At 39.7% G+C, this 27,162-nt stretch overlaps 2 protein-coding genes across 2 annotated transcripts; both read left to right on the forward strand.

Annotated features, from left to right (window-relative positions):
• LOC310865786 (uncharacterized protein) lies at positions 1-26,689 on the forward strand. Its single transcript, XM_083774995.1, has 11 exons — positions 1-246; positions 407-500; positions 1,134-1,538; positions 1,663-2,145; positions 8,157-8,561; positions 8,680-8,928; positions 24,186-24,496; positions 24,605-24,698; positions 25,314-25,718; positions 25,847-26,600; positions 26,660-26,689. Exons 1-10 carry the CDS (start codon positions 2-4, stop codon positions 26,342-26,344), a joined length of 3,189 nt encoding a protein of 1,062 aa, XP_083631121.1. The 5' UTR covers position 1; the 3' UTR covers positions 26,345-26,600; positions 26,660-26,689.
• Positions 15,910-18,462, forward strand: LOC310866129 (beta-1,3-galactosyl-O-glycosyl-glycoprotein beta-1,6-N-acetylglucosaminyltransferase-like). Its single transcript, XM_083775529.1, has 4 exons — positions 15,910-16,183; positions 16,291-16,384; positions 17,234-17,650; positions 17,806-18,462. The coding sequence occupies exons 1-4, from the start codon at positions 15,936-15,938 to the stop codon at positions 18,325-18,327; spliced, it is 1,281 nt and encodes a 426-aa protein (XP_083631655.1). The 5' UTR covers positions 15,910-15,935; the 3' UTR covers positions 18,328-18,462.
• Positions 26,690-27,162: the final 473 nt, after the last annotated feature.

The following is a 27,162-nucleotide window of genomic DNA, read 5'->3' on the forward strand; positions in this document are numbered from 1 at the left end:
GATGGTATATCTGCTTTTAATGCATAACGTCTCAGAGATGAGCTGGAATGCTAGCAAACGCATTTCTAACTGGTTGGAATACACAGCTGCTGATGGGATCCCTGAAGATGACTTTAAATGCTCTGCAATCCTTGAAGGAGACACGGAGACACTGCAGAAGGCCGAGCTATTGTTAATCACTAAAGACTTCAAGAGGAGTGTGGAGATCCCTGATGAGTATTATATTAATGCCACCCAGGACTGCAGGTATCGTTTTGTAAACCAAACTTATCTATATTTCAATATTTGATTACTATTACAACATTGAAATGTAACCGCATTTGTGGATTTTTAATTATCGATAATAAGTACCATGTAACCCCCATATTTCACCAATGATTAGGTATATTTAATTTGTTCATTTCAGGATGTTCAAGCTTAGAAGGAAGTATTTGACGTTCCCTCTAAGCCAGGAAGAGGAGGACTTCCCCCTAGCCTTTTCTATTGTTGTCCATCATAAGGTAGGCTATACAAAATGATATTCTTTCCAAACATATTATAAAACAAATGCTAGTGTGCGTCTCTTCCCCTCTGCCACTCTATGACTCGGTGTGTGTGTGTGTGTGTGTGTGTGTGTGTGTGTGTGTGTGTGTGTGTGTGTGTGTGTGTGTGTGTGTGTGTGTGTGTGTGTGTGTGTGTGTGTGTGTGTGTGTGTGTGTGTGTGTGTGTGTGTGTGTGTGTGTGTGTGTGTGTGTGTGTGTGTGTGTGTGTGTGTTGCTGTGGCTAGCAGGCCTCAGAGTAAAGGTGAACCGAAATACAGAAAGTTTCAAAAATGTGATAAACAAAATAGGCAAGGTAAATAACAACTTAACTTCAGATTTAAGAAAATGATTGGTGTTAGGATTACCAGTGTCACGGACAGTTACATACAGTATAATATTTTTGTGATCAAGATGTGTCAGATTTGTCTTGTTCCATTTCCGAATGGCTATAACTGACTTCCAAATGTGCTGGTCCTGGATAAAGAGTGCACTTTGCAAGACTATATAGCTATCAATTAAATTCAGTTGAAATGATAGTCACCGTATTTACAAATTGTGAATATTGGTAGCCAATAGAATTGAATTAAATTCCCCCTTTCTCATATACTGTAGGTGCAGAACTTTGAGCGCCTGTTGCGAGCCATCTACGTCCCTCAGAATGTTTACTGCATCCATGTGGACAAGAAGGCAGAGGCTTCAGTCCATGCTGCTGTCTCGGGTATCTCTTCTTGTTTCGATAATGTCTTCATGGTCAGCCAGCCTGTGAGTGTGGTCTACGCTAGCTGGTCACGTGTACAGGCCGATCTCAACTGCATGGCCGATCTCTACAACGTCAGCACAACCTGGAAGTATTTCATCAACCTGTGTGGTCAAGACTTCCCCCTGAAAACCAACCTAGAAATTGTGAGGAGCCTGCAGGCACTGAAGGGTAGAAACAGCTTGGAGTCTGAGCACGGTCCTGACTGGAAGAAGCAGAGGTGGCAGAAAGTTCATCAAATAGAAGATGGAGAGATCGAGGTAATCATTCATGTCACGTGTGCATGTTTGTTTTATTTATTTTCTTGTCTTGGAAGTTGTGTTCCATATTGTGTTTTTGCTAGGTTGTTGACATTGGTTCTTTGCTTTTCATTCTCTTTTGGAGCAGCAATATGCAAAAACGGCGCCAGATAAGGACCCACCACCCTTCAATCTGACCATCTTCTCAGGAAACGCCTACATCGTGGTTAGCCGGGGCTATGTAAACAGTGTGTTGGAGGACAACCGTGTACAGGAACTGAAGAAATGGTTTAAAGACACCTTCAGTCCTGATGAGTTTTTCTGGGCCACCATTCAGCGCATCCCTAATGTTCCTGGCTCAGTCTGGCCAAACGCCAAGTACGACATGACCGATGTGAACGCTATTGCACGGCTAGTGAAGTGGGCGTCCGATGAGGGATCAGAGGGTCAACTGGTGGCTGTCTACCCAATGTGCCATGGCAAACATGTTAGGCAAATATGCATATATGGTGCTGGTGATCTGAAGTGGTTAATTGAGCAGCACCACCTTTTTGCCAATAAGTTTGATGTAGACATGGATGTCATTGCCATCCAATGTCTGGAGAATTACCTCAGAAACAAGGCACTGGCAGGAGAACATTAATTGTATTCAGAAGAACATTCAAATGTAGAGACACAGACGGATTTAGTTTAATCTTGTTTCTAACAACTGCAGGTTACAGTTGTATTTAAATGAGCTCTGTGCTTTATACAAATTAAAACACCATACGTCTTGCACACACAAAACATGAAAATCTTCTTTTAATCGTGTCCAAGGTATTTGACTGAGTAGGGAAAAAAGACCCATTGACTGTTGTTCACACATGGTTATACTTTGACTAAGGAATAGACACACCTTTAGTTTACTTACTGTAGGGTGCCTTAACTGATAATTTCCTGCTTTTCTTACACAATACAGTGAACATAGTAAGTACTCCATGGCAGATGCAAAGATAAGAGAGATATATATATACGTAGGAACTCAGCTGGATTTGAACTCACAACCTCTGGCTCACATGGATGTCGTCTTAAAAAGGTTGCCACTGAGCTCTCTGTGATTTAAAGTTTTAAGTGGTTCTTCTTGGTGTCACTTTTCAAATGGGGCCTTGGGATCATGTACAGAGCATTTTAATGTTTTTTCATCTTTTATTTAAATCCTCAAAAATGAAGAAAAACGGCATGCTATAATAATTATGCCGTCCGAGGCCATGGGCTTAACCTGAACCCACGACCTGTGGCTCACATAGCCAGCAGCTTATCACAGAGAGCCACCGTGCTCTCTGAGAATCTCCTCATTCCATTGTTTTTCTGGGTGTTATTCTCCAAAATTTTGTCTACAGTGAAGAGTAGAAGGATCTCAGCTAGACTTTAACCCACAACGCGGGAATGTTCAATAGAGTGTTGTCTGATCCTTCACATAATATTATCTTCAGAGTATGAGCTGTTACCCTCTGGCAGAAGTTATAGAAAGAGCAACCGCTTCCCACTTCGATTGTTCTACTGAACAACCGCCACATAGTTCATACTAGCTCTTAGTGTTGTATGGACTTCTTGACCTCTCGTCTGTTACTTATTGTTCTTATCTTGTGATACTATACATTGTGAATACAGTATACTATATATAATATTTCTGATTGCAAATACTGTTGTGAGACTATACCGTGTGTGTGTGTGTGTGTGTGTGTGTGTGTGTGTGTGTGTGTGTGTGTGTGTGTGTGTGTGTGTGTGTGATAAACTTGGTAAACTGATTAACTCTCTGTGTCATATAAAACAAGCTCATTAGTTAATTTTGACTAGAGTTGTTTAAAAAGGTAAAACAAACAAAATATGTTTATTTTATGCCAGTTCACAGTATTTTCCTATTTGCTTCACTTTTCAGTTGGTTGACATCATTTCTATATTATAAGCCCCCCTTTTTCGTGGTCATTTTGAGATATGGATTATGCCATAATTGTCAAAGTTTAAAAAAAGAAAAAAAGGTTTGAAATATTTTATGTGCAATGAATCTAGAATATATGAAAGTTTAACTTTTTGAATTATATTAACGAAGAAAGTGAACTTGTTTGAGATGGATCTGTAAGTGGTTAAAAAAATAATACAATGCAATCGCTTTATTAATAATATCAGGTTCTGGTTCATTTATTAGTTTGTACCCGAGGGGCGATTTGTTGTACAGAAAAGCATCATAACAGGCAGACAACATAAATCACATAAAATACAGTAAAGACACATGGGTACACATAAAACAATAAAACAGGAACAAAACAGCCAGAACAAAGGTTAGTTAGTGACTCATTGACAGCATTAACAGCAAAATCAAATGTTTGATTTGTTTCAGTAAAGACACATGGGTACACATAAAACAATAAAACAGGAACAAAACAGCCAGAACAAAGGTTAGTTAGTGACTCATTGACAGCATTAACAGCAAAATCAAATGTTTGATTTGTTTCAGTGTAACAGTGTAAAACCGAGGTCTTAGATATTGATTGTTGCAAGTGAAATTCTTTCCATAGATGGCATATACTAGAAGGTATCTCTGCGGGCTAATTTCCACTGTCATCCTTTCCACTGTCATCCCGATGATGGTGTATCTGCTTTTAATGCATAACGTCTCAGAGATGAGCTGGAAGGCTAGCAAACGCAGTTCTAACTGGTTAGAATACACAGCTGCTGATGGGATCCCTGAAGATGACTTTAAATGCTCTGCAATCCTTGAAGGAGACACGGAGACACTGCAGAAGGCCGAGCTATTGGTAATCACTAAAGGCTTCAAGAGGAGTGTCCAGATCCCTGATGAGTATTATATTAATGCCACCCAGGACTGCAGGTATCGTTTTGTAAAACAAACTTATCTATATTTCAATTTGATTACTATTACAACATTGAAATGTAACCGCATTTGTGGATTTTTAATTATCGATAATAAGTACCGTTAGTACCCCCATATTTCACCAATGATTAGGTATATTTAGTCAGAACTGCAGCATCACTCCCAATCTTCTGCCGTAGTCTGAAAACCCACCTTTTCAGACTCCATCATGGCCCATAGCACTTACCCTACCCCCTTACATAGCATTTCTGTAGACTTAGATAGCATTTGATACAGACTTATAGCATGTTATGTAGACAGCACTATAATTGCATTGTATGTAGTCATAGCACGTCATAGTACATATGTATAGTTTATATGTATAGTTCATTATATAGATATTCCACTGTTACTTTCTTAGCTTACGCATGTTTCATGATAAATGCTTTGTATGTGATGTATTCCCATGCTTTTTTTTGTTCTTGCTTAATGTAAATCGCTCTGGATTAAGAGCGTCTTCTAAATGCCTAAATTGTAAATTGTATTTAATTTGTTCATTTCAGGATGTTCAAGCTTAGAAGGAAGTATTTGACGTTCCCTCTAAGCCAGGAAGAGGAGGACTTCCCCCCAGCCTTTTCTATTGTTGTCCATCATAAGGTAGGCTATACAAAATTATACTCTTTCCAAACATATTATAAAACATATATATACAGTGTAAGCGGCCCTCTGCAGTTGAAATGATGACAAAGTGGTGGTCTCAACTGTTTATTTCTGTTCCAACACCGTGAAAACTATAAAAAGAGAGAAGAACTGTTATGAACATATCAACTATTTCATAGTTTTCACTCAACAATAAAAGCTTCACTCGACAGCTGTGCATTAAAGGACCACTTCACCACTTTTCAACCTATCTTCATATAATAGGTCCTCACTAATAATCATGATAAAATGGCCCGATTTTTTTCTACTCAGTCTGTGTCTCATAGGAGGGCTGTGGGCAGTGACATCATCATTAGGCAGATTATTTTTTAAACAAGTTTTTTTTTACAAAAATCTTTAGGTTTTCATTATCGTGAGAACGATGGCTTCCATTTTCGCATTGCAACTTTTCAGGACTAGAAAGACTGCAGTTTCTATTAGCTTGTATTCCCCATCGATGATGTCACTGGAAGACGGTTTCTGAACTGCCCACATCCCTCCTATGAGACACAGACCGAGTAGAAAAAAATTGCGCCTCCTATTATATGAAGATAGGTTGAAAAGTGGTGAAGTGGTCCTTTAAGTTCATCACTTCAATATTACAACCAACAATAAAATGGTTCATTCATAGCCAATTATAATACAGTGATACAATAAATCAGTCCACTTCAATACATGTCCAATAAAATACCAAAGGAATAATGCACAGTAATCAAATATTATACACCAAAACATACCATAAACAAATACAATTAATTAAGTCCCAAACAAATCATGAATGAGACTCCAAACCAAAACAAACAAACATCATCGTGTACCTCACTCTGCTTTAGTCTGCTAAGGTATTTAGGTAAAGTTAGCTTAGTTGTAGCCTTGATACCCAGGCTTTCATTTCGTCTGCGCGAAAGATGAAAGCCTGGAAAAAGCCGTGGGCTGAACCAGTCTAAAAGTGGGAGTCAACCCTTCCGGGTGGGCGTCGCTCTAAATGATGTGACGTAGCGCTGCACTAGGGGGGAGAGGAGGGGCCGGGGGTGACGGACAGATCGATGAGATCCAATCAGGGTGCGCGCTTTTCTGAGGCGCGACCCTCCCATCTAGGCCAGAAATGTCTCTGCTTAGGTCAGGCTAGCTTAGTTGTGGCAAATCTGCAAAAGAAATGCTTACCACTAGCTTTCTTCACATGTGTTCATAAAGGTGTCTACCATCACAGAAAGAATTGTTCCAACCCAACTCCCTTGGGAAACTTTGTGACAGCTGCTGAAAGTTGGGGTACCATTATCAACCAATATGGGCAAGGCAAAGAATTCCAAATGTCATTATACTTTAAGCTGAATCCATTCTAAGCATTAGTTTTGCACGGAAATTATCCTTGTACTAAATTCGGCCATAGCCACTATGGCTATGGGCATATTTTGGCAAAGGAGTGTTTTTTGTGCAAAACTAATGCTTGCAACAGATTCAGAATCTTGAAAACCCCCTAGTTTGACATGTCACATGCTACTTAAAGTATAATGACATTTGGAATTCTTTGCCTTATCAACTTGGAAATTATTGGTTGATAATGGTACCCCAACTTTCTGCAACTGTCACAAAGTTTCCCAAGGGAGTTGGGTTGGAAAAAATCTCTCTGTGATAGTAGACACCTTTATGAACACATCTGTGAAGAAAGCTTATGCAGATTTGCCACAACTTAAGCTAACTTTACCTAACTAAGGGCGCTAAAGGGCTGTATGAACCAGTTGAACCTCAGGGCACATCATCAAACAGTCACAGTACACCAAACGGTCACAACATAGTGTGGCAGGCGCTGTCAAACAATAAAAACAACTTCAGTCAATAGGTTCTCTTAAAGGACAACTTTAGTTTTTTTCAACCAATGTTCATGTTTTAGGTTGTTATTAGAGAAACTAAAAGGTGAGTGTTCATTTTCTTTCATTTGCTGCTTTCTTTCGTTTTAGGGATTTTAGCTGTTTTTGACAGGGGGGCGGGGGCATTCGAGCATGGGACTAAATATGGATTATTTTTACAACATTTTATGGCGATTCTTTTTTTTAATTATTTAATATAGTCCTACTAGACCCCAAGATATTACATCTGGCCACAAAAGATCACAGGATCTATTGAATGTGACAAACTGACATATTGAGCCTATACACACAGTAAGCCTTCCCCCAGTAGACTACCTTCACATTCAGTAGATCCTGTGATCTTCTGTGGCCAGATTTAATTTCCTGGCGTTTATTAGGACTTTAGTAAACCATAAAAAAAGAAATCACCATAAAAATGTGTAAAATAATACATATTTAGCCCCATGCTCGAATGCCCCTAAATCTAAATCCCTAAAATGAAAGAAAGCAGCAAATGAAAAAACACTCATCTTTTACTTTATCTAATAACAACCTAAAACATGAACCTTGGTTGAAAAGTTGTCCTTTAAGCTGTGTCTTAGGCCTACAGGCAACATTTACTTAATTGAATAGGCCTACAGTACAGTACACTTTGCATATAAGCAATCAAACGTTTTATTTCATACCTTGCTGTGTAGTGTAACAAAGGCACGCTGTGCAAACAAATGCTAGTGTGCGTCTCTGCCCCTCTGCCACTCTCTGACTCGGGGTGTGTGTGTGTGTGTGTGTGTGTGTGTGTGTGTGTGTGTGTGTGTGTGTGTGTGTGTGGCGTGTGGCTAGCAGGCCTCAGCTAAGTATGGTGTGGTAACAGGAAGTTTCAAAGTAAAGGTGAACCGAAATATATACAGGAAGTTTCAAAAATAAGATAAACAAAATAGGCAAGGTAAATAACAAATTAACTTCAGATTTAAGAAAATTATTGAAGTTAGGATTACCAGTGTCACGGACAGTTACATACAGTATAATATTTTTGTGATCAAGATGTGCAGTGTCAGATTTGTCCTGTTCCATTTCCGAATGGCTATAACTGACTTCCAAATGTGCTGGTCCTGGATAGACAAGAGTGCACTTTACAAGACTATATTGCTATCAATTAAATTCAGTATTTACAAATTGGTAATATTGGTAGCCAATAGGATTGAATTCAATTCCATTAAATTTGCCCTTTCTCATATACTGTAGGTGCAGAACTTTGAGCGCCTGTTGCGAGCCATCTACGTCCCTCAGAATGTTTACTGCATCCATGTGGACAAGAAGGCAGAGGCTTCAGTCCATGCTGCTGTCTCGGGTATCTCTTCTTGTTTCGATAATGTCTTCATGGTCAGCCAGCCTGTGAGTGTGGTCTACGCTAGCTGGTCACGTGTACAGGCCGATCTCAACTGCATGGCCGATCTCTACAACGTCAGCACAACCTGGAAGTATTTTATCAACCTGTGTGGTCAAGACTTCCCCCTGAAAACCAACCTTGAAATTGTGAGGAGCCTGCAGGCACTGAAGGGTAGAAACGGCTTGGAGTCTGAGCACAGTCCTGACTGGAAGAAGCGGAGGTGGCAGAAAGTTAATCAAATAGTAGATGGAGAGCTCAAGGTAATCATTCATGTCACGTGTGCATGTTTATTTTATTTATTTTCTTCAAGTTGTGTTCCATATTGTGTTTTTGCTAGGTTGTTGACATTGGTTCTTTGCTTTTCATTCTCTTTTGGAGGAGCAAAGGGCAAAAACGGCGCCGGCTAAGGACCCACCACCCTTCAATCTGCCCATCTTCACAGGAAGCGCCTACATCGTGGTTAGCCGGGGCTATGTAAACAGTGTGTTGGAGGACAACCGTGTACAGGAACTGAAGAAATGGTTTGAAGACACCTTCAGTCCTGATGAGTTTTTCTGGGCCACCATTCAGCGCATCCCTAATGTTCCTGGCTCAGTCTGGCCAAACGCCAAGTACGACATGACCGATGTGAACGCTATTGCACGGCTAGTGAAGTGGGCGTCCGATGAGGGATCAGAGGGTCAACTGGGGGCTGTCTACCCAATGTGCCATGGCAAACATGTTAGGCAAATATGCATATATGGTGCTGGTGATCTGAAGTGGTTAATTGAGCAGCACCACCTTTTTGCCAATAAGTTTGATGTAGACATGGATGTCATTGCCATCCAATGTCTGGAGAATTACCTCAGACACAAGGCACTGCAGAAGAACATTAATTGTATTCAGAAGAACATTCAAATGTAGAGACACAGACGGATTTAGTTTAATCTTGTTTCTAACAACTGCAGGTTACAGTTGTATTTAAATGAGCTCTGTGCTTTATACAAATTAAAACACCATACGTCTTGCACACATAAAACATGAAATTTTTATTTTAAACAAGGTATTTGACTGAGTAGGGAAAAAAGACCCATTGACTGTTGTTCACACATGGTTATACTTTGACTAAGGAATAGACACACCTTTAGTTTACTTACTGTAGGGCGGCTTAACTGATAATTTCCTTTTTTTTTTCTTTTTTTTTTCTTCTACATTTTTATCCCACGATTTTTTAACCCAGTTTTCTTTTCACCCAGTGCCAATTATCTAATGTAATCCTGGGCGCTACACTTCCTCTGCCAACCTGGGGGGGCAGCGGACTGACCTCATGCCTCCTTCTATGCATGAGGAGTCCAAGCTGCTTCTTTTCACCTGACAGAGGGGAATTTCCCCAGCCGGACGTATCGCGTGGAAGGGACACGTTATTCAGACCAGTTCCTTTCCCCTCCATCAGGCGCCCCGGCTGGCCAGGGGGAGGTAGTTTTAGAGACCAGGATTACGGCATGTTTTTGTGAGGGTATCTACCCTAGGGGACACAGGGAGAACATGCAAACTCCACACAGAAAGGCCCTATCGCCTAACTGCTTTTCTTACACAATACAGTGAACATAGTAAGTACTCCATGGCAGATGCAAAGATAAGAGAAATTGAGAATTGAGAAGTGCATAGCAAGTTGGCAAGTATATACTGTAGCTCCTTATTTACAGTAAGTTATATTTTTTGGTTGAAGAAAAAGTCTCTATATTGTTAAATTTTAATGTTCCAGTTCCAATTTAGTTCGCTCTCTGTTTTCTTATATATGTATATATATGTATATATATGTATGTATATATATATACGTAGGAACTCAGCTGGATTTGAACTCACAACCTCTGGCTCACATGGATGTCGTCTTAAAAAGGTTGCCACTGAGCTCTCTGTGATTTAAAGTTTTAAGTGGTTCTTCTTGGTGTCACTTTTCAAATGGGGCCTTGGGATCATGTACAGAGCATTTTAATGTTTTTTCATCTTTTATTTAAATCCTCTCCAAAATGTGGTCTACAGTGAAGAGTAGAAGGATCTCAGCTAGACTTGAACCCACAACGCGGGAATGTTCAATAGAGTGTTGTCTGATCCTTCACATAATATTATCTTCAGAGTATGAGCTGTTACCCTCTGGCAGAAGTTATAGAAAGAGCAACCGCTTCCCACTTCGATTGTTCTACTGAACAACCGCCACATAGTTCATAGCTAGCTCTTAGTGTTGTATGGACTTCTTGACCTCTCGTCTGTTACTTATTGTTCTTATCATGTGATACTCTTGTGATACTATACATTGTGAATACAGTATACTATATATAATATTTCTGATTGCAAATACTGTTGTGAGACTATACTGTGTGTGTGTGTGTGTGTGTGTGTGTGTGTGTGTGTGTGTGTGTGTGTGTGTGTGTGTGTGTGTGTGTGTGTGTGTGTGTGTGTGTGTGTGTGTGTGTGTGTGTGTGTGTGTGTGTGTGATAAACTTGATAAACTGATCATTAACTCTCTGTGTCATATAAAACAAGCTCATTAGTTAATTTTGACTAGAGTTGTTTAAAAAGGTAAAACAAACAAAATATGTTTATTTTCCTATTTGCTTCACTTTTCAGTTGGTTCTGGTTTTCAGTTGGTTCTATATTATAAGCCCCCCTTTTTGAGATATGCATTATGCCATAATTGTCAAAATTAAAAAAAAGAAAAAAAGGTTTGAAATATTTTATGTGCAATGAATCTAGAATATATGAAAGTTTAACTTTTTGAATTGTATTAAGGAAGAAAGTGAACTTGTTTGAGATGGATCTGTAAGTGGTTAAAAACATAATACAATGCAATCGCTGTATTAATAATATCAGGTTCTGGTTCATTTATTAGTTTGTACCCGAGGGGCGATTTGTTGTACAGAAAAGCATCATAACAGGCAGACAACATAAATCACATAAAATACAGTAAAGACACATGGGTACACATAAAACAATAAAACAGGAACAAAACAGCCAGAACAAAGGTTAGTTAGTGACTCATTGACAGCATTAACAGCAAAATCAAATGTTTGATTTGTTTCAGTGTAACAGTGTAAATCCGAGGTCTTAGATATTGATTGTTGCAAGTGAAATTCTTTCCATAGATGGCATATACTAGAAGGTATCTCTGCGGGCTAATTTCGAATTTAGAAGAATTTAGAAGTGGGCGTCCGATGAGGGATCAGAGGGTCAACTGGGGGCTGTGTACCCAATGTGCCATGGCAAACATGTTAGGCAAATATGCATATATGGTGCTGGTGATCTGAAGTGGTTAATTGAGCAGCACCACCTTTTTGCCAATAAGTTTGATGTAGACATAGATGTCATTGCCATCCAATGTCTGGAGAATTACCTCAGAAACAAGGCACTGGCAGAAGAACATTAATTGTATTCAGAAGAACATTCAAATCTAGAGACACAGACAGAACCAAACCAAATTTATTATTTCTAAGGCAAGCACTGTCTGGGAATCATTGATTAGTTTAATCTAGTTTAACTGCAGGTTACAGTTGTATTTAAATGAGCTCTGTGCTTTATACAAAATAAAACACCATACGTCTTGCACACATAAAACATGACATTTTTATTTTAAACGTGTCCAAGGTATTTGACTGAGTAGGGAAAAAAGACCCATTGACTGTTGTTCACACATGGTTATACTTTGACTAAGGAATAGACACACCTTTAGTTTACTTACTGTAGGGCGGCTTAACTGATAATTTCCTGCTTTTCTTACACAATACAGTGAACATAGTAAGTACTCCATGGCAGATGCAAAGATAAGAGGAATTGAGAAGTGCATGGCAATTTGGCAAGTGTATACTGTAGCTCCTTATTTACAGTAAGAAAAAGGCTCTATATTGTTCCATTTTAATGTTCCAGTTCCAATTTAGTTCGCTCTCTGTTTTCTTATATATGTATGTATGTATATATGTATATATATATACGTAGGAACTCGGCTGGATTTGAACTCACAACCTCTGGCTCACATGGATGTCGTCTTAAAAATAATGTTTTTTCATCTTTTATTTAAATCCTCAAAAATGAAGAAAAACGGCATGCTATAGTATGCCGTCTGAGGCCATGGGCTATAGTCCATGGTCTGATTTTCGACTTTTTCTCAAATCCTTAAAAATAATGAAAAACTGCATGCTATAATAATTATGCCGTCCGAGGCCATGGGCTTAACCTGAACCCACGACCTGTGGCTCACATAGCCAGCAGCTTATCACAGAGAGCCACCGTGCTCTCTGAGAATCTCCTCATTCCATTGTTTTTCTGGGTGTTATTCTCCAAAATGTGGTCTACAGTGAAGAGTAGAAGGATCTCAGCTAGACTTGAACCCACAACCTGTGGCTCACATAGACAGCAGCTTATCACAGAGTGCCACCATGCTCTGAGAATCTCCTCAGCTTTCCATCTCTTTCCAGTGTTCTTATGGATGTTATTCTCCAAATCATGCTACAGAATGAAAGTAGGAACTCAGCTGGATTTGAACTCACAACCTCTGGCTCACATGGATGTCGTCTTAAAAAGGTTGCCACTGAGCTCTCTGTGATTTAAAGTTTTAAGTTGTTCTTCTTGTTGTCACTTTTCAAATGGGGCCTTGGGATCATGTACAGAGCATTTGAATGTTTTTTCATCTTTTATTTAAATCCTCAAAAATGATGAAAAACGGTGTGCTATTGTATGCCGTTTTTCATCCTTATTGGTCAAAAATGATGAAAAACGAGGATTTGAAAAAAAAAGTCGAAAATCACTTCAAGACCATGGGCTATAGTCCATGGTCTCGGAGTGATTTTCATCTTTTTTTTCAAATCCTCAAAAATGATGAAAAACAGCATGCTATAGTATGCCTACATATATATATATATATATATATATATATATAATCCTCTGGTATCGGCTAAAACAGAAATTGTGGACATCCCTAGTTTTCACCACGATGTGTCACTATTGTGCAATGCGCAGCCTATACATTAACTGTATATATGATGATTTTGGGTGTGACAGTACAGACTAGTACAGTAGAGGGACCCCCTGGGGACCCCCACACGATAACTCTGTCATTTCTCAACCATTTTGGATGCGGGGCAGGGGCCCGGGTCACTCCAACCGCCACTGAACAAACCTGTTCCCTATTGGCCTGAATATAAGACGTTTCTTTCTCTTTTTTCTTCCAATGTAAATATCCTAAAAAACAGGGTCATATAATTACCGGGGACTAGACTATTTGACGTTCTAAAGCGAGAGAGGCCAACTAAGTGGCATTGTAACTTGAGTCAAAGTATAGATGCTCCTGGTAAAATATTACTCAACTACAAGTGAAAGTTGCTCAGTTAAATTTGTAGCCTACTTGAATAAAAAAACAATAAGTGAGTGAGGGTAATCAGAGAGTTGGGCATTTATTTATATATTTTCAGAGAGTTGGGCATTTATTTATATATTTTCATAGTAATAATATACTGTATGACTAATAATTGCATTTGACACAAACGTAATAAAATCTTTTCCTGTTTTTGTCTTTTCTTGCACTATAGATGTTTGTTATGTCCTGTGTATGTAAGACTGAGAGTGCTCTGAGCAAAATAAAATTCATTGTATGTATACTCTGTATCTATACAAATGACAAATAAACCTGAACCTGAACCTGAACCTGTTACTAAACAAGGCTTTATTTGTTAATATAAATGTTGTAATAATTATCTACAGTACATCTACAAAGTATAACCTTTAACTTGTTAAAACGAACTAAACTAAGCAAATAGGTAAAGCAAAGCAAAGCAAAGGTACTATGTTTACCCAGGGTAACTGGACTAAGCTCAAGAACTTGTTTACAGCCAGGCCCTGCTCATAGAACATTTCATGGTAGGGGTTTAATGCCTTGCTCAAGGGCACTTCAGCGGTGGTAATTTTAACATGCAAATTATTAAGGGGTGGGGTCACTTGTGTGTCTATCCAATCACATTCCTAACAGAGATTTGGTTTTTTTGGGAGGTTGGGTGAGGACTGAGGGTCATTCTCACACAAGAACTTCAAGAAGTCCTGCTGACCTGTTGATTTTTTGACTGCTTTGAAAATGGTAAGCTCAAAGCTGCTACATTATCTTATTGTAGGTTATACTGTATATTGTATTTACTTTGATCAGTTCCCTAGTCTGTTTGATCAGTTGTAGGCTAGTGTTTCTTTATACCTACATGAGGTCATATTTTTGATGACTGTGTCCTTTAAGAACTCCAATGGAAACAAGCCATAAGCCTTCTTGTTTTTACAATACTCTTAGCAGGCCTTGTATTGAACTGTACTTTCCTGTGCTTTTTTGCAAACTGCTAATACATTATTCAATCAATCAATCAAAGTCTAGTTGAATGGCTAGTCAATTCATTCCATGATTTAATTTGTCAGCATTTATGCAATCTAGTACAATACAGACTTTGCAAAGTCTTAAAAAATAGGCCTGTTTCAGTGGAGGTTTTCTGATGTTTAATTGCTATATATTTTACAATTGTTGGCAGGTATAAGCTCCAGCAACACACACCCTCTTCTTTTTTATGAAGGCTGTCAAATTCAGCAAGATTTTCTGTACTTTTACTTTGATAATTTAAGTATATTCCACCGCCCACCAATTAGCATCTGAGCAGAGTGGGCTAGCCTGCAGACCTCAGAAAACCTGTATTTCTACATACAGGGATTTCTTACAATTTACAATAGACAATTTAGGCATTTAGCAATCCCTCTGGATTAAGAGTGTCTGCTAAATGCCTACATTTACCTAGACTTACATTAAGCAATAATAAAAACATGGCATACATGATCACATATATAAAAAGTAGTTACCATGAAACATGCGTAAGCTAAGAACGTAACAGTGGAGTATCTATGTAAACTATACATACTATACTATATTATACATGTGTACTATAAAGTGCTATGACTACATAAAATGCAATTCTAGTGCTGTCTACGTAACATGCTATAAGAAAGTGCTATATTTAAAATATATTTAAAATATTTAATGACTTGTGCCTTGTTTATAACTACAGTTTTTTCTTGATTCAATACAATAGTAAGATATTTATTATTATTTGGGGTTCCAACCATATACTGATATATCTAATAGTGGTTTCATTGCAAACCGACCACTAGGGGGCGAGCCAAATTAGTTTGCAATGTTTTTTGAAAACCTTATGCCCATACCTAACACCATGCCAAAATTTAAAAACTAGTCACCAAAGGCCAAATCGTGGTGATTTATTAGGAGTTCGCCCCCAGCTATGAATGACAATGTTATCTGTAGCAAGGATGAATGTATTTTTTTAATTGTATTTATTTTTCTTTCTTACTTTCAGGACTCCTGACATAAGAGACCAGCCACCTGCATCTGTGGACCTTAAGATTAAACATCCTCAACAGATATGGCATATATGACAAGAGAACACATGGATTGTTATTTTATTGATTTTGATGGACTGTAACTTGATTATGACTCACTGAACAGTGTAAATCTGAGGTCTTACATTTTAATTGTTGCAAGTGAAATTCTTTCCATAGATGGCATATATTAGAAGGCCACTTTATTCTTTGCTGCATATCTGTGGGATTTTGACTGTCATCCCGATGATGACGTGGCTGCTTTTAATGCATAACGTCTCAGAGATGAGCTGGAATGCTAGCAAACGCAGTTCTAACTGGTTGGAATACACAGCTGCTGATGGGAGCCCTGAAGATGACTTTAAATGCTCCGCAATCCTGGAAGGAGACACAGAGACACTGCAGAAGGCTGAGCTATTGTTAATCACTAAAGACTTCAAGAGGAGTGTGGAGATCCCTGATGAGTATTATATTAATGCCACCCAGGACTGCAGGTATCGTTTTGTAAACCAAACGTATATATATTTTAATATTTGATATACCATGTTTGTACCATGTAACCCCCATATTTCACCAATGATATTTAATTTGTTCATTTCAGGATGTTCAAGCTTAGAAGGAAGTATTTGGCGTTCCCTCTAAGCCAGGAAGAGGAGGACTTCCCCCTAGCCTTTTCTATTGTTGTCCATCAAAAGGTTATACTTATACTCTTAATTATACTGTATGATTTCCAAACACATTATAAAACAAATATACAGTATAATATACATTTTTAAATATGTATTTATATTGCCACTGGGAAGGACTAACCCAGTGAAAGATTCTGGAGCAAGGGGACCTTATTTTAAAATACTAGAGTGGTGGCACTGGCCTACTTGGAACGATGCAAGTTGGAAATGAATGACCCGCCCAATTATGTCTGTGTCCCATTTATGCCTGTATATGGACTTCTTTATCAGGCATGCCCAAATAGTCTATGCAGATGTCAGAACTTCACTGTGATGTCAGAACAGGCCAGCTCCATATACTGTATGTATAGAGGCTTTTGTGCTGGTTCTGGACAACTGGCTATCCGACGGATAGCCAGCCACAGCACTCCCTGTGGAACACGTGTGTCGAATTTGAAGTCGGTGGTCGTGCGGCGAACACTTCTTGAGTACGTGGTATACAGAAGTACACACGTATGTACGTACGTACGTACTGTACACACAGAGACTTGGTGCATTTATATGGAACTATAAACACGATTATAGTTCCATTTCGTCAGAGTCAAAGTAATTGATCATTTATGCTAAAACCGGCACAAATCTCTGGAGTCATGTGATCAAGATGTGCAGTGTCAGTCAGATTTGTCTTGTTCCATTGATTCCGAATGGCTATAAATTACTTCCAAATGTGCGGGTCCTGATAGACAAGAGTGCACCTTGCAAGACTATATTGCTATCAATTAAATCCAGTTGAAATGACAAACACATTATTTACAAATTGTGAATATTGGTAGCCATTAGAATTGAATTAAATTCCCCCTTTCTCATATACTGTAGGTGCAGAACTTTGAGCGCCTGTTGCGAGCCATCTACGTCCCTCAGAATGTTTACTGCATCCATGTGGACAAGAAGGCAGAGGCTTCAGTCCATGCTGCTGTCTCGGCTATCTCTTCTTGTTTCGATAATGTCTTCATGGTCAGCCAGCCTGTGAGTGTGGTCTACGCTAGCTGGTCACGTGTACAGGCCGATCTCAACTGCATGGCCGATCTCTACAACGTCAGCACAACCTGGAAGTATTTCATCAACCTGTGTGGTCAAGACTTCCCCCTGAAAACCAACCTAGAAATTGTGAGGAGCCTGCAGGCACTGAAGGGTAGAAACAGCTTGGAGTCTGAGCACGGTCCTGACTGGAAGAAGCGGAGGTGGCAGAAAGTTCATCAAATAGTAGATGGAAAGCTCAAGGTAATAATTCATGTCACGTGTGATGTTTGTTTTATTTATTTTCTTGTTTGTTTTTCAAGTTGTGTTCCATATTGTGTTTTTGATTTTATCGTTGACATTGGTTCTTTGCTCTCTTTTGGAGGAGAAATTGATCCATAGTCATTAATTTATCCCCTCATTTATCTAAGGCGACGTGGCAGGCTAAGGACCCACCACCCTTCAATCTGACCATCTTCACAGGAAGCGCCTACATCGTGGTTAGCCGGGGCTATGTAAACAGTGTGTTGGAGGACAACCGTGTACAGGAAGTGAAGAAATGGTTTGAAGACACCTTCAGTCCTGATGAGTTTCTCTGGGCCACCATTCAGCGCATCCCTAATGTTCCTGGATCAGTCTGGCCAAACGCCAAGTACGACATGACCGATGTCAATGCTATTGCACGGCTAGTGAAGTGGGAGTTCGAAGAGGGGTCAGAGGGTCAACTGTGGGCTGTGTACCCAATGTGCCATGGCAAACATGTTAGGCAAATATGCATATATGGTGCTGGTGATCTGAAGTGGTTAATTGAGCAGCACCACCTTTTTGCCAATAAGTTTGATGTAGACATAGATGTCATTGCCATCCAATGTCTGGAGAATTACCTCAGAAACAAGGCACTGGCAGTCTGGCAGAAGAACATTAATTGTATTCAGAAGAACATTCAAATGTAGAGACACAGACAGAACCAAACCAAATGTATTATTTCTAAGGCAAGCACTGTCTGGGGACCAGTCATTGATTTAGTTTAATCTTGTTTCTAACAACTGCAGGTTACAGTTGTATTTAAATGAGCTCTGTGCTTTATACAAATTAAAACACCATACGTCTTGCACACATACAACATGACATTTTTCTTTTAAACGTGTCCAAGGTATTTTACTTAGTATGGAAAAAAGACCCTTTGACTGTTGTTCACACATGGTTATACTTTGACTAAGGAATAGACACACCTTTAGTTTACTTACTGTAGGGCGGCTTAACTGAAAACAGGTGGCTATGTTTGGAAAAATACGTAGACAATCTTGTGTCATTGTCGTGTATAGAAATAGTTTCTTGCTTTTCTTACACAATCATAGACTGTAAAATAATATGGACAAAGCGTTCTCCGGGTCTGATATAGACTTTAAACTAGTGACTGGAAGCAGAAAGTATGTTTATTAAGGTAAGTCTAGGTGAAGTTGGGCCCAAATATATGGAGCTTTCAGGAAGTCAGGATTTCCTACTGGCTTCAGACACTATTGACTTCACTGCCCCCCTGTACACAATACAGTGAACATAGTACTCCATGTCAGATGCAAAGATAAGAGAACTTGAGAATAAGTGCATAGCAAGTGGGCAAGTGTATACTGTAGCTGCTTACAGTAAGAAAATTGTTCAATTTTAATGTTCCAGTTCCAATTTATTTCGCTCTGTTTTCTTCTTTATACAAATATTTATATTAAATTAAATTACAAATTAATTTGTTTTTCCTGTGTCCTGTATGAGCACTCCATCCTGATCGTGAATGACATTGGTATCCCGACCTGAAAATGTGTTTTCTGTTTGATTGATTGAAAATTGTATTCATAATTTGCAGAATGGGTACATTTCAAATGAAAGCATCGGTATCGGAAAAGTATTGGGGCATTTCAAATGAAAGCATCGGTATCGGAAAAGTATTGGGGCATATCGGTATCGTGCCGGCGAATATGCCCTGTCTAACCACCGATCCAACACAGGGCGGGGCAAGGGGTTGACACTATGGCAGGTAAATGTTGGGGCATGTGGAGTTTGTTTTAGAGTTGCCCAAACTGCAAGTGCACATTTTAGGATTTGATTTGAGGATAAATATTATTCTCTGGTATCGGTATTGGCTAAAACAGAAATTGTGGTATCAGATCGGGAATGATCCCTAGTTTTCACCACAAAGTGTCACTGTTGTGCAATGCACAGCCTATACATTAACTGATGATTTCGGGTGTGACAGTACAGTACAGTAGAGGGACCCCCTGGGGACCCCCACACGGTAACTGTCATTTCTAAACCATTTTGGATGCGGGGCGGCTCACCGGAACCGGGCCACTCCCCTGGGCACGTTCCTATGGGTCTGGAACTTCCGGGGACCCCCACAGGTGTGAAGTGAGTACCAGTACAGTTTACTGTTCTCGTCTGTTTCAATATCCCTCTTTTAAAAATCTAAATATCTTTTCCAAGAGTGACCTGGCCATGGGAGCAGGCATCAACACTGTTATTTATATTAAAAACCATGCAAATCCAGTTGCAAATGGAAACCATGCAAAAACCATGCAAAACCATGCAAATCCAGTTTACAGAACTAAATGGTTCAAATGCATAAACGGGAGCAAAACCAATCCTCAATAGTAATAATTTCTCTATCTTTTAAAATACTTAGTATTAGCCCATAGTAATCAACTCTGATCATTTTAGGTCATTCTGATGATAGATTGTTCACTAGACCGGAACTATATGATGCAACCTTCACACCCATGTCTCAGAAACGGTGCAGACTTGGTCTTTTTCCAAGTTCCTTGTTTCCTTGTTATTTGTTTCCCGCCATCAACTAGACTTAATTTGTGGGCAAAACAAAAGCTTGTTTTGGTTTGGCAAGAGATATTTGTATGGGCCTATGAACCTGGCACCTCATACCGGTACGTGAAAAGGAAACGCGCTGTGCTTATACAGCCACTGATGAGTGGGCGGAGGATGGGGCTGTGACAGCGTGGGAACTCAGCCACATCCTGCCACATATTAATCGCATAAAGGAATGTCTCTTATCAGCCAGGCAAATGCTCAGGTACTGCTTGTCTCCTACAGTGTGTGTCTGCACATGCCTATATCTACTATATTGGAACAGGACCATGCACATTACGTCGCTTCGCTAGAATGGTCTTGGAAGTTTACAGTAAGTAGCTGACATTTAAACATTCACACAGTGTGATGCATTTTAAATTAATCATTGATAGCCGGGGTCGCACTTGTAAAGATTTGGCTTTTTGTGACTAGTTTTTGAATGATGAATAGCCTGACTGCCACACATTTGAAATGATTATTTATGTCCACATAATGAGAAGTACAGGAATACCTTGTACAAAGGACATAAACACTGCCAGTGCAGTTTGACAGTGGGAGATCAGCCAGTTACAACGTGCATGGACGGCAAAACATCTTTACATACAGTACAGCTGACATGTCGGACACAGGGCAGCAGACATAAATCATGGATAAAGGAAACAACGCCTCCTCCAAATTGAGCGGCTTCCTATAATGGCTGAAACTGAGCAATACCTCGCTAACTGCTTGGCTCTCCTTTTGGAAAGGCCGGCCATTTGTAAGCCCCTCACAACCAACTTACGAGGGGCAAGTTGGTTGCCAAAGATAAATAAAAACTAAAAGGTTACATCTGTAGCCTAGCTGTGAGATGGTCTGCACTAGCTGCTGATACTTCATCACTTTGGTTAGAAAGGCTTCTTCCAGGCTATAGTCAAAGGTACAGCCGACCTCGTTTTCCTTACATTTACAACAATGGGGTGTTAGCTGAAATGTTAGAGAACACAGAATCATCATTACACATGTTAAGCAGTGGCGTGCACAGACATTTAGAGGGGCAGGTGCTCAAGTGAAAAAAAAAGGGCACCTTGTGCAGCGCATTTTGGGGCGGGAACCCATTTTGGTGCTTTAGCTATTGAAAAATAGCAGATCTACAAGCTCATAGCGCGCCACCGAGTGGCGCGCTACGAGCTTGTAGGTCTGCTATTTTTCTTTAATCGAAGAACCACTGTCTGACATAGAAACATAGCTTTAGATTGTGTGGGACTAAATAATATAGTAGAAGCGTTTTTTTTATCAAGATTTGATCAATGTCACCGCATGGTCCACACACTACAAATTAGGGAAAATAAATAAACCTTTTTTTTTTCCTTTTTTTTTAAGAGCAAAATTGCCAAATGGGCAGGGGGTGCTCTAGCACCCCCTAGTGTCTATCTGTGCACGCCACTGATGTTAAGCATCCTCGGCGTCACAGTAGAATGCTTATATAAAGCATGATGGAGGACCTGAAAATGGATGAGATGTCTTTCGATATCAAATCCACTATTCTGTCTGCCTCTGTCTGTATGCCTACATATGTAAAGGCCCCTGGACATGGTTTCAGCCATTTGTTCATGGCCATGATGGATACAGTGAGGAGCATGATTGCTTGGAATGGAAACCAGATGGAGAGATTAAGTTTAGAAGGTAGAACCTGTAATCTCGCTTTCAAAGTAAAAACAACAATGCACTCATCCATGGCAACATTTTTTAACACAGAGTGAGAGACACAATGGTCCGCAGCAGGAATACATGCAGTCTTTCCTTGTAATCTCAATATCAACACACACACACACACACCATTGTATAAGAGTCACAGGAATGAAAAGATTGTCTTGCGATCGAGACAGTAATACATTACTGGTATTACTGGTTCACAGTAACCTCAGCCTCTGGGGATGTTTGTACTGTATGTACTGTATGTATGAGTATACTGTACGTATCACAGTGGAACAATCTGTCATCACACACATGATGGATATGAGTAAAATAAATACACAAGCTAATTATATCAATACATTTTTCACCCATCATTCCATCATTCTGTCTTGTCTGTCTGTCTGGAAAATGAGAACAAGGATACACACACACACACGCGCGCTTGGTTAAAATGGAGTTACAATGGGTTTGTATAGGAAGGGGGCGGGGCAGCTAAAATTAATATCTAAATACTGAATTGAGCTACTTCAAAACTGTCTGTGTTCACATGAGCCTGAGTGGACAATAAAATGATTTTTGTAAAATGAGTGAAATATATATGTTGTAGAGGAGGTCTCCCCGGACATGTGCATATGTCACACGTACTACTAGTCGATACATAGAAGGGATTTTTGTCCATGCACTCCAGTGAATAGCATTTATCCATTTAGATAACTTTTTAATTAAGTTTATCTTTACACAGAAACATTACTTATTTTTACATTTTTACATAACGTGTGTCTTATAGCATCGTTTAAATGCTTAAATTATAGTTTTAATGTGCAAATGAATCTTTTTATCAATACTCTAGAGGGTACTCTTATTTTGCAGAGATTGTCCACCAGAAGTCTTATATATTTGCTAGCTTAGATTTGCCAGAATAAACAGTGCCCCAACTGGCTACTGGCTAGAGGAGGTTGAATGGACTGAAACCTCAAACCAGCCGCTCCCCAAAACAACAGGTTTGGAGATCTGTTGGGAAATGTTTAATGTTTGCAATGAGCTACTGGTTACTAATGCAGCCTGTTTAGCAGTGTAAAAAGTATTTGTGCAGTTGTGTGATTGTGAACATTTATCACGTTGTGTCCGCATTTTATACTGAAATGAATGCTTATTAAAGGTATATTCAGTGATTTCACTTAATTCAAATATCACTTATTTTTTTGTTTTGTTGTGATAATCCTCTCTACTATAGAGTGTGCTGACCATATAAGGAGTTCCTCCCTGTCCCCAGTTAGCCCCTGGGGGTCAAAAAACCTTAGGTTTAGTTTTTGACTCTATCCTGATTGGACGAAAGGCTGGGTCCCACAGCCAAAAACGAAACCTAAGGTTTTTTGAGTGAAATCACTGAATATACCTTAAGTTTAAGCGACGCGTGGCGTGCAGTGAGAACGCCCCGGGCTTTAATTATTTGCTGCACCCTGGCTAGCAATTAGCCGTGGCCAACGCTGGCTGGACAGTTTACTCTGTCAACTAACTAACGGTAGCGTGGTAAATGGTGGAGGAGTCCTGTAGGCCATGAGGTTGTGTGGTGATGTTTTGTGAGTTTTATACATCCATGAAGAGTCACGTTGGTATAACACACGGACTCTGTGGCTGTGCCATAGTTTAAAGCACAGCGCCGACCGGCACGGCCGCACGAGTGTTAGTGAGTGTCAGTGATGTGTGCATTTGCGCAGTTATTTTGAGTGCAATGCATTCTGGGTAATGTAGTTAATGCTAGTTATAGAGCCACTGGCGCCCACTGTCACTAGCCCCTTCGGATGGCTTCAACCAGAAAACTCTGAACAGAATCCATTGAAAATCTATTTGATCAACTATATTGGTTTACAACCATAGCTATACGTATCTAATATTTGCACAGCTTTTTGAAAACCTTATGCCCATACCTAACACCACGCCAAAATTAAAAAACTAGTCACCAAAGGCCAAATCGTGGTGATTTCTTACGAGTTCGCCCCCAGCTATGAATGACAATGTTATCTGTAGCATGGATGAATGTATTTATTGTATTTATTTTCTTTCTTTCTTTCAGGACTAATAACTTCTGAGACCAGCCACCTGCATTTGTGGACCTTAAGATGAAACATCCTCAACAGATATGGCATATATGACAAGAGAACACATGGATTGTTATTTTATTGATTTTGATGGACTGTAACTTGATTATGACTCACTGAGCAGTGTAAATCCGAGGTCTACCGTCTTACATATTGATTGTTGCAAGTGAAATTCTTTCACATAGATGGCATATATTAGAAGGCCACTTTATTATTTGCATATCTGCGGGCTTTCCACTGTCATCCCGATGATGGTGTATCTGCTTTTAATGCATAACGTCTCAGAGATGAGCTGGAATGCTAGCAAACGCATTTCTAACTGGTTGGAATACACAGCTGCTGATGGGAGCCCTGAAGATGACTTTAAATGCTCTGCAATCCTGGAAGGAGACACGGAGACACTGCAGAAGGCTGAGCTATTGTTAATCACTAAAGTCTTCAAGAGGAGTGTCCAGATCCCTGATGAGTATTATATTAATGCCACCCAGGACTGCAGGTATCGTTTTGTAAACCAAACGTATACTATATTTCAATATTTGATATACCATGTTTGTACCATGTAACCCCCATCTTTCACCAATGATATTTAATTTGTTCATTTCAGGATGTTCAAGCTTAGAAGGAAGTATTTGACGTTCCCTCTAAGCCAGGAAGAGGAGGACTTCCCCCTAGCCTTTTCTATTGTTGTCCATCATCAGGTATACAAAATTATACTCTTTCCAAATATATATCTACAGTATAATATTTTTCAAAATATGTATTTATATTGCCACTGGGAAAGCTACCGGAGCACAGGGACCTTATTTTAAAATACTAGAGAGGTGGCACTGGCCTACTTGGAACGATGCAAGTTGTAAATGAATGACCCACCTAATTATTATGTCCCTTTTATGCCCATATGTGTTTTTGAATTTGAAGTCGGTGCGGCAAATGGTTCTTGAGTTACGTGGAATACAGAGTACAGACCTACACACAGAGACTTGGTGCATTTATAGATCGATTTATTCAGCAAACACGATTATAGTTCCATTTCGTCAGAGTCAAAATAATTGATAATTTATGCTAATACTCACAAATTGGTACACATCTCTGGAATCATGTGATCAAGATGTGCAGTGTCAGATTTGTCTTGTTCCATTTCCGAATGGCTATAACTGACTTCCAAATGTGCTGGTCCTGGATAAAGAGTGCACTTTGCAAGACTATATTGCTATCAATTAAATTCAGTTGAAATGATAGTCACCGTATTTACAAATTGTGAATATTGGTAGCCAATAGAATTGAATTAAATTCCCCTTTCTCATATACTGTAGGTGCAGAACTTTGAGCGCCTGTTGCGAGCCATCTACGTCCCTCAGAATGTTTACTGCATCCATGTGGACAAGAAGGCAGAGGCTTCAGTCCATGCTGCTGTCTCGGGTATCTCTTCTTGTTTCGATAATGTCTTCATGGTCAGCCAGCCTGTGAGTGTGGTCTACGCTAGCTGGTCACGTGTACAGGCCGATCTCAACTGCATGGCCGATCTCTACAACGTCAGCACAACCTGGAAGTATTTCATCAACCTGTGTGGTCAAGACTTCCCCCTGAAAACCAACCTAGAAATTGTGAGGAGCCTGCAGGCACTGAAGGGTAGAAACAGCTTGGAGTCTGAGCACGGTCCTGACTGGAAGAAGCAGAGGTGGCAGAAAGTTCATCAAATAGTAGATGGAGAGATCGAGGTAATCATTCATGTCACGTGTGCATGTTTGTTTTATTTATTTTCTTGTTTGTTTTTCAAGTTGTGTTCCATATTGTGTTTTTGCTAGGTTGTTGACATTAGTTCTTTGCTTTTCATTCTCTTTTGGAGGAGCAATATGCAGAAACGGTGCCGGCTAAGGACCCACCACCATTCAATCTGCCCATCTTCACAGGAAGCGCCTACATCGTGGTTAGCCGGGGCTATGTAAACAGTGTGTTGGAGGACAACCGTGTACAGGAACTGAAGAAATGGTTTGAAGACACCTACAGTCCTGATGAGTTTCTCTGGGCCACCATTCAGCGCATCCCTAATGTTCCTGGATCAGTCTGGCTAAACGCCAAGTACGACATGTCTGATGTCAACGCTATTGCACGGCTAGTGAAGTGGGAGCCCGATGAGGGATCAGAGGGTCAACTGGGGGCTGTCTACCCAATGTGCCATGGCAAACATGTTAGGCAAATATGCATATATGGTGCTGGTGATCTGAAGTGGTTAATCGAGCAGCACCACCTTTTTGCCAATAAGTTTGATGTAGACATAGATGTCATTGCCATCCAATGTCTGGAGGAGTACCTCAGAAACAAGGCACTGGCAGAAGAACATTAATTGTATTCAGAAGAACACAGGGCCTACATGGGCCTTCATCAGGGTCAACTGAGGATGACTGTTTGACACGTCATTAAGTAGTGCCAGTAATCAGCATCTCGTTAGATCACATGACTTTACATCATCATTTAGAATGATGCAGAGATACTACAAACACCTGGGTGTGCACACCTGACTATTACAGACCAATAGTGAACTTTACATACACAAAAAAAAAAGATATATATATATAAATATAATCAAATAAAGTAATACAGTATATAAATAGAAAAAAAGTATAAATGTTGGTATGTTATACTATGTATGAGGATGGAGGGAAATGGAGAGAAGTCACTGTAGGGAGAGAAATCGACGTCCTCATTAATTTCTCTCCCTTCCTATAAAAGTTTTCATAATTCTAAATGATGATGTAAAGTCATGTGATCTAACGAGATGCTGATTACTGGCACTATACTTAATGACGTGTCAAACAGTCATCCTCCGTTGACCCTGATGAAGGCCCATGTAGGCCGAAACGCGTTGGTCGTGGTTTTAACCCTTTTAATGAAATAAAGGATTTTTCTACTTGAACTGGACAGAGCTGCCTTGGACCCTCTTTTAAGTTCGCCACCTTTTACCTCCTTCCACAGTGACATTGACTCAAGGTACAGAACTTTTTAAGAAATCTTGTGCTTTGCTATATGAAACCCCTCTCCAAAGAGCACCAGTTTTCTGCAAATTAAAACGCCATACGTCTTACAACGAGTGCAACCACTCCTACAACCAGCAATGTCCGTGTACCTGTTTACGTACCTGTGTGTGTACCTGTATAAGTGAGC

This window comes from Protomyctophum parallelum (genome assembly GCF_964188405.1).
Source record: "Protomyctophum parallelum genome assembly, chromosome: 10".
Classification (NCBI taxonomy): Eukaryota; Metazoa; Chordata; class Actinopteri; order Myctophiformes; family Myctophidae; genus Protomyctophum; species Protomyctophum parallelum.